At 35.4% G+C, this 7,454-nt stretch overlaps 2 protein-coding genes across 2 annotated transcripts; one reads left to right on the forward strand and one right to left on the reverse strand.

Annotated features, from left to right (window-relative positions):
• Window positions 1–860: 860 nt before the first annotated feature.
• Window positions 861–3,570, reverse strand: LOC111464843 (nudC domain-containing protein 2-like). Its single transcript, XM_023109091.1, has 5 exons — window positions 3,413–3,570; window positions 3,152–3,300; window positions 3,007–3,055; window positions 2,693–2,835; window positions 861–1,158 (listed from the first exon to the last, which is right to left on the reverse strand). Exons 1-5 carry the CDS (start codon window positions 3,459–3,461, stop codon window positions 1,072–1,074), a joined length of 477 nt encoding a protein of 158 aa, XP_022964859.1. The 5' UTR covers window positions 3,462–3,570; the 3' UTR covers window positions 861–1,071.
• Window positions 3,571–5,404: 1,834 nt separating this feature from the next.
• Window positions 5,405–6,727, forward strand: LOC111464842 (3-oxo-Delta(4,5)-steroid 5-beta-reductase-like). Its single transcript, XM_023109090.1, has 2 exons — window positions 5,405–6,218; window positions 6,339–6,727. The coding sequence occupies exons 1-2, from the start codon at window positions 5,435–5,437 to the stop codon at window positions 6,725–6,727; spliced, it is 1,173 nt and encodes a 390-aa protein (XP_022964858.1). The 5' UTR covers window positions 5,405–5,434.
• Window positions 6,728–7,454: the final 727 nt, after the last annotated feature.

Raw genomic sequence — 7,454 nt, forward strand, 5'->3', positions numbered from 1 at the left:
AAAAAAAAAAAAAAAAAAAAAAAAAAAAAAAAAAAAAAAAAAAAAAAAAGCTTTAAAATACTATCAGGAACTCTCAAAAGTAAGAAGATACGCACAGAACCTCACGAGTTGAAGTCTTCAACCCGTAAAGTGGCTTTCTTCTGCTTTAGAGTTTAGAACACTAGAGAGAAAAGGATCAGAAATTGCATACCCGTGGAGTAGTTGTCCGTCCTTTGAGAGGTGGGAATCTGAAAGCACAAGGCAAAAAAGACAAAATATCAATGAATGGCACTGACAGAATGGTTAGGTTAGGAATATCTGAAAGCACAAAGCAAAAAAGGCAAAACATCAATAAACGTCTCTGATCGAATGGTTGGGTTAGGAATCTGATACTACCTTAAATTTAAATCAGCACTTTTGAGGGATTCCAACAACTGCATTCACAACCGTCGCCGCAGCATTTCCCTTTTCTAATTCCCATGCTTTTTAAATTATTGCTTAAAGAATTGGAGGAACCGTAAGAAAAGGCAACCGGAAAAGGAGTACCCTTCATTTTACTAAAGGTTCTGGCAGCCAACACCAAGAAGATAGTCCACAGCAGAATAATGTTATCATCCACTCACTTTGGGCATTCAACATGAGCTGTTATGCATGAACTAGGACTCTAAACAGGATCTCATCATACTTGGAACAAAATTTGGTTGGCCAGGGGGGAACTTAAACTAACAAGGTCCCTTTTCAACATATTTTACTGAATAGGATTTGGATAAACAAATATATAGAGAATGATGGTACCAGGTTCGCTATTTTTACCATGAACTTGCATCTGCGATCAAATTTGGAACTCTGGTTTATATCAAACCAAATAGAAGGTTAAACTATAATACAAAATATTTGGAAGTTAAATTTATATCACATAAATATTTTCAGTTCATTGCAGCGATTACATGAAAACCCAGTACACATCATTTTCCCAATAGCAGTCATTATATGGATTGCATAAATCAAGACCGGTAGAAAATCTACACATTATTTACCGAGCATTAGCAAAATGTCACGCCCTTGCAAGTTATAAATGCAAAACTATCTTCGTCAACCTAAGCGAATTCCCCCCATGAAGCTCCTTGGATCAGGACAGTTGCCCGAAAACTGAGCTTGTGAGAAGTCAAATCCAGGGTTCTGCAGAGAAATAAGTAATACAGATTAAGTTTCAAGATTTCACAACATAACTGACACTTGATTCAGGACTTCTGACATCTTGTAGGAAAAGAAATGTGTTTGTGTATTTATAAGATATCATAACTTTACAATAGTAGGCCATACAAAGACATAACAACACTGCCGATTCGGGATATATAAAACCGATATATAAAACCAGCACCTAATAAAATTTTAGTAATTAACAATAATCCAACAACTCTCTCATCCATAATTAATGAACTACCTTTCACCGTGTGAGTTGACTTGATATTCAGAGTAGACAACGTTTGTAGTTACTAAACCAGAATCAGACAAGAAACGTCATATGCAAAGGTTGAATGCAACCCAATAGTTATTCCTATTCCATCCAAAATAAAACTAAAAGCTTAAAAATACGAGTGATGCAAACCATCCCTTAAACTCAGTATAGAGTTATGGGAGCCTTTCTTTCCACTCCATTGGGTTCTATAGGTTGTCTCCAAAGATAGGCTCAAAATGGAGTAGCCTTACAGGGTGAACTCTTGAGCTGGGTTGTGGATGAGGTAAAGACATAATTGACCTCTCTCATATCAGCTTCTACAGTGGAAAAATCAGGTCATCTATCCTACATCAGTTGGTACAAGAGCACGTCAAAGGTTCAAGTCATCCCATGAGTGCCTTGAAGGAGACCTCTATCTAAAGGAAAGGAGATAATGTATCACTCGAACATAAAGTTAGTCTATTGAGTTGGGAGTTTTTTTCTCACAATTGTTGGGTGCAGTGCCCCTGAATAAGTTTTTAGAGATGTCTCAAATGATATGGGCTTGAAAAAAAGAAAAAAAAAACAAAAGAACACTTGCAGAGTATGCTCTCAATGGTCCTTAGTGATGTATAGATTAGTCCAGGCCCTCTCTTATCCGAAGCAAACTTTGGAAGAATGTTTCAGCTACCCTACATTAGTTAAGATAAAAGTTGGAGATCTCATGTTTGAGTTCAGAGAAGAAGTTTTTCTGAAGGATAGGAGGAGGAGGACGCAGGGATTCTCATAAGTTGTGCTACATTCTTAACGACCTCTGGAACTGCAGCTCACACACAGCAACTCAGTCCACCAAGCCTATACTGCAAAACTGTCAAATCATTAACATTTTATAGAAAGCTTTCCAATTCTTCTTATCAGGCCAACAACGTGAATATGATTTTCCAGACAGGTTAGCCTCTCCATCTGTCTCATAATTATGACAAGGCAAATTAGCTTCGTCCCAGAAATCAACATCGAGAAGTTATCAGAACATCTCACTAACTATTTACTCAATAAAATAAACCTCCTAACCATGAGCACCAACAACTAAAACCTAGCCTCGTAGGATGAAAAATCTATTGGGATAATTGAAACAATCGATCTTCGAATAAAAACACTAAACATGCTCAAGAAGGGAAACAAAAAGTACATAAATCAAAACAAACATGGAAAACACAAAAGCATAAGCATATTATCTAGAATACATCAAAAGTCTGGAGTAAAAAAAAAACAGACCTCCTCTTGAAACCTCTGGAGCATAAGGCGCTTCTGCTCTAGATCAGTGGTGTATGGATCAAGCTGACCCTGACCCTGTATAGGAGAAGCCCATGTCTGACCCTTGTCCCTCTTCTGCAGTGTAATGTGCATTATGTCATCCTCTGCCACCCAAAATAACCAAAACAATTACACTACAAAATAGACAAAAGTGGAGCAATTAAAAGGGGAAGATAAAAAAGAGACACCAAAACTCAGTCCCATGAAATTTATTTGGTGTATAAGTATAACAATCAAGATTCCATTTAGTCATTCAAGTGAGCATTTGCAATCACCTAAGGTCCAGAAAGAAGAATCCGTCTTCACAGGGCAAGTAAGATGGTGCTGCAAATCAATGATTGAAAGCAATTGGTACAATCATAAACGAAGCAATAGATCAAAATTTCAAAATTAAATCCTTCAAGATGCAACGATACCGACATTGAGATAAGGAGGATTGCCCTTGATGCCAACCTCGACATGCGTAGACTGAATCTTGCAGTAGAATTGCTTCGAATGAACATTTGGAGGCAAATTAATATAAATGTTAACCTCCTCCAGAGTCTGATCCCATTCAAACACTTTCTGACCTGAAAAACCACAACCAAGCGAGCACAGAGATCAAAAGACTCATACAACATTGAATTCATTCGTTCAAATTGAAAAATCAGAAGATCCAATCGATAAGAGTAGAGAGAAAACCGTTGTGGAGGAAGCTATGGCGCTTTTCTGGAGCCAATTTCTCCGCCATTTCTTAGGGCTTGCTTCTCCCCTTTCCCGCGAATTTCACAGAAGCTTTTCTTTTCCCAGTGCCTTCCTTTTTCTCCAACGAGAAGTTCCGGTCTAGCGAAGCTTCTGGTGAATGCATTAGAATTTTGTTCCTGAACCGGTCCCAAACTTTTACATATTTGCATTTTGACCCCTTCGGACAAATTATTTGAAACTATTTTCAAAATGGGTTTTTCCCAAAAAAAAAAATATTATTCGTAAAAATATATTTTAAACATTATTTTTATTTTGCATTGGGAAAAATATTTAAAACATTATTTTCTATATATTTTTTAAAATATTGCTTTCATTTCTAATATAATTTTTATATACCTAACATTTTAATAAATTCAATAATATTTCATTAACAAAAATATATCGACATTATTTCTAAATAATCAAATTTAAATTTTATGACATAGTCTGTAAATTAATAAATAAATATATAATAAATTAGTTTTGTACTAAGCAAAGATAGGGACGGGGAATATAATATCTGTTCTTGATTCAATTTAATTATTTGAGAGAAATTTCTTCTTACTCTTCCTTTCTTGTTCATACAGGTGAGTTCCAGCTCGTTCTTAGACGGTGTTGAATAAAGTAGGAAGTTGATTAGGTGAGAAAATGGTATAAAAAGAAGTTCCCATAAACTAAGCAATACTTTCCCCTTCATTTCCGGAGTAAATCTTTCTCTTGGAAACTTCAAAAGACAAACTCCATCATAGGCTTGTTTGCTTTTCTTTTTTAATTAAATTATTTAAATTAAATTATAAATTCCCCCCTAATGTAAACATATTATTCTCCAATTTCAATTAAATTTAAAAAATTATCCAATTAACACGTACGTCAATAATTCATTGATATCAGTATTACGTTACTTAAGAGTGTTTGGAGCAAGGAGTATTTAAACTGTATCGTAGTTAGCCTAACGATTTTAAAACACGTCTAATAGAGAGAGGTTTTCACACGCTTATAAAGAATGTTTCGTTCTTTTCTCAAACCGACGTGAGACCTCACAATCCACAACCCTTAAGGGCCAACATCCTTGTTGTGCACCACTTGATATCTGTCTCTGATACCATTTAAAATTTCTCAAGTCCACTGTTAGTTATTGCTATCAGTCTCACAATTTTAAAACGTGTCTATTAAGGGGGAGGTTTCCACACCTTTACAAGCAATGCTTTGTTTTCCTCTTCAACCGATTATGACATCGAGCGGTATGCCAATGAGGATGTGAGATCTCATATCGGTTGAATAGCCGAACGAAACATTTCTTATAAGAATGTGAAAACCTCCTCGCGTTAGACCCATTTTAAAACCTTGAAGGTATATATATATATATAATTAATTAATTAATTAATTAATTAAAATGACATTCGGACCTTTTTTTTCTTTTCAAAATAAAGATCTGTTCCAAATTCATTCAAAAATTGAGATTTTAAGTTACATTATTTTATGTATATTTAAAAATTTTGTTTAAAGCATCAAATTTGATTCAGATAAATAACACCATTTATTTTATAATAAAAAATAGGATAAATTACATTTTTAATTCAATTAAAAAAATACACATTTTTAATTACATTTTAAAATATAATAATTAAAAATAAAAACTTTACCCTATTTTTATTATTAACTCATATATATATATATATAGATAGACGATGTCTTTCTTGATTATCAACGACAATAATAACAATTTTTAATTAAAAAAAACACCCATTAATACGACTAAAAACATTAAATTAATATAATTTGTCAATATAAGATATTCCAATTTGAAGCAACATTATTGAGTAGTTTAGATTCTAGAAATATTCTCCAAATCTTCAAAACATAAAAACATATATATATATGTGTGTGTGTGCGTATATATATATATGTACACGTATTATATGAGCTTAAACGGATCATGGTCTTAAAGAGAAAGGCTTGAGCTTTCGAATAATTCCATCAATGGCGGACGAATCAATGAACACAAATTTAGACGCCAATGGCGAACTGGTAGCTGTCATATTCGGAGTCACCGGGTTGGTCGGAAAAGAGTTGGCTAAAATGCTTCTCTCAACCGCAGGCTGGAAAGTCTACGGCGTCGCACGGCGGCCGGATAATATCAGCCCCATCTCCGATCCCAACTTCCACTTCATCTCTTGCGATTTGCTCGACCGCCGTTCGGCTCACCTGAACCTCTCACCCCTCGGCCACGTCACCCACATGTTCTGGATCACTTGGGCCGCCCAGCTCCGGTTCGATTCCCAGGATTGCTCCGACCAGAACAAGGCCATGTTGGCCAACGCCCTCGATGCTATTCTCCCGTCGGCGCCGGCCCTCCGCCACGTCTCTCTGCAGACCGGGGTCAAGCATTACGCTTCTCTCACGAGCTCCACCGGCAGCGGCGGAGGGGAGGTGGTTTATAGTGAGAACAGCCCGAGAGCGGAGTCCGGGAATAATTTTTACTATGTGTTGGAGGATCTCCTCCGCGAGCGGCTGTCCGGCCGCCGGAGAGTGGTGGCGTGGAGTATTCTCCGACCGGGTTTGATACTGGGTTGTTCGAACCGGACTTTCTTTAATTTTATGGGGAGTTTGTGTGTTTATGGCGCTATTTGCAAGAAGTTGAAGATGCCATTTGTATTCGGCGGCACGGCGGCCTGCTGGGAGGAGGTTTATATCGACAGCTCCGACGCTCGGCTCACAGCGGAACAGCACGTGTGGGCCGCAACAAAAGCCGTTGAAATAAATGGTACGTAACACTACATCGAGCTGTCATAAATATAAATATAATTTTTTTTTAAGAGACAATTTCATTCATGATTGATAAATATAAATATAAATTTAATATCTGTAACGTGTAAAAATACAGCCCTCACAGACGGGGAAGCATTCAACGTGTGCAACGGGTGGAGCTTCACGTGGAAGGAGATATGGGGGGCGGTGGCGGAGAAGCTTGGTGTGACGGTGGGGGCGGAGGACGAGAGGATGTTTTCACCGGAGTTTCGTTATACGGCAGCTATGGCGGAGAAAGGGACGGTGTGGGCGGAGATAGTGGAGGAGGAAGGGCTGGTTGCGACGGAAATGGGGGAGCTGGCAAATTGGGGATTCTTGGACAGCTTGTTTAGGCTGCCGGAAAAAATGGTGGCGAGTCGAGCCAAGTCCGACCGGTTAGGGTTCACCGTAAAATACAAGATGTTGGACTCCATCTTGTATTGGATTGATGTCATGAGACACGACAAATTGATTCCGTCTCCTTAATAATGTTACGGTTTTTTTTTTTCTTTTAAATTATAAAAAATATTGTTATTTAGTTTTAAAAAATATAATATTATTTATAATTTTTAATAATTATTCTATAAAACAATCGCTTTAATTTATATTATTATTATTATTATTTTATTTATTTATTTATTTATTTATATATAGTTGGGAATAGCGGCGGAGATTGTGATGCTCCACATGTAGCCGTTGACCGACGGATTGCATTATAATTAATTAAAGGAAGCGCCAGACACGACTAAGATATATTTTTTAATATTATAATATATATAAATATATATAAAGAACCGAGTTAATAGTTGTCTTGTTCTTTACCATAATAAATTATTAATTAATATATTTTTTATATATAAAAAATTAAAATTTATAATTAATTCAATCAAGTTATTTTAAATTAAATTAAGTTGAGTTTCAATCAAATTTATTATTCATTTGTCTATGATAGAATTATATATATATACATATATTTATTTTATAATTATTTTTCATCAAAAAATAAGTTGAAATTGAATGGTAAATTTTAATAAAATGTTTAAAAATAAATAGATAACGTTTTATAAATTAATATTTTATTTTTATTTTTAAAATTTTTGAATAAATAAATCCAACAACTCAAAAGAATTATGGTTGGGAACTCTATTAATTTAAATTGAAAAAATTTTAAACAAAATATAAATTTATTATTAGTTAAAAGTACTTGGACTAC

This window comes from Cucurbita moschata, unplaced genomic scaffold (genome assembly GCF_002738365.1).
Source record: "Cucurbita moschata cultivar Rifu unplaced genomic scaffold, Cmos_1.0 Cmo_Scf00031, whole genome shotgun sequence".
In the NCBI taxonomy this organism is placed as follows: Eukaryota; Viridiplantae; Streptophyta; class Magnoliopsida; order Cucurbitales; family Cucurbitaceae; genus Cucurbita; species Cucurbita moschata.

Coding starts and splice junctions, on each gene's coding strand:
- LOC111464843 (XM_023109091.1), bottom strand. CDS start 3,461: ATGGCGGAGAAATTGGCTCCAGAAAAGCGCCATAGCTTCCTCCACAAC. Junction 3,301..3,412: donor CCATAGCTTCCTCCACAACG/GTTTTCTCTCTA, acceptor GTGGTTTTTCAG/GTCAGAAAGTGTTTGAATGG. Junction 3,056..3,151: donor GCAATCCTCCTTATCTCAAT/GTCGGTATCGTT, acceptor ATTGATTTGCAG/CACCATCTTACTTGCCCTGT.
- LOC111464842 (XM_023109090.1), top strand. CDS start 5,435: ATGGCGGACGAATCAATGAACACAAATTTAGACGCCAATGGCGAACTG. Junction 6,219..6,338: donor AAAAGCCGTTGAAATAAATG/GTACGTAACACT, acceptor GTAAAAATACAG/CCCTCACAGACGGGGAAGCA.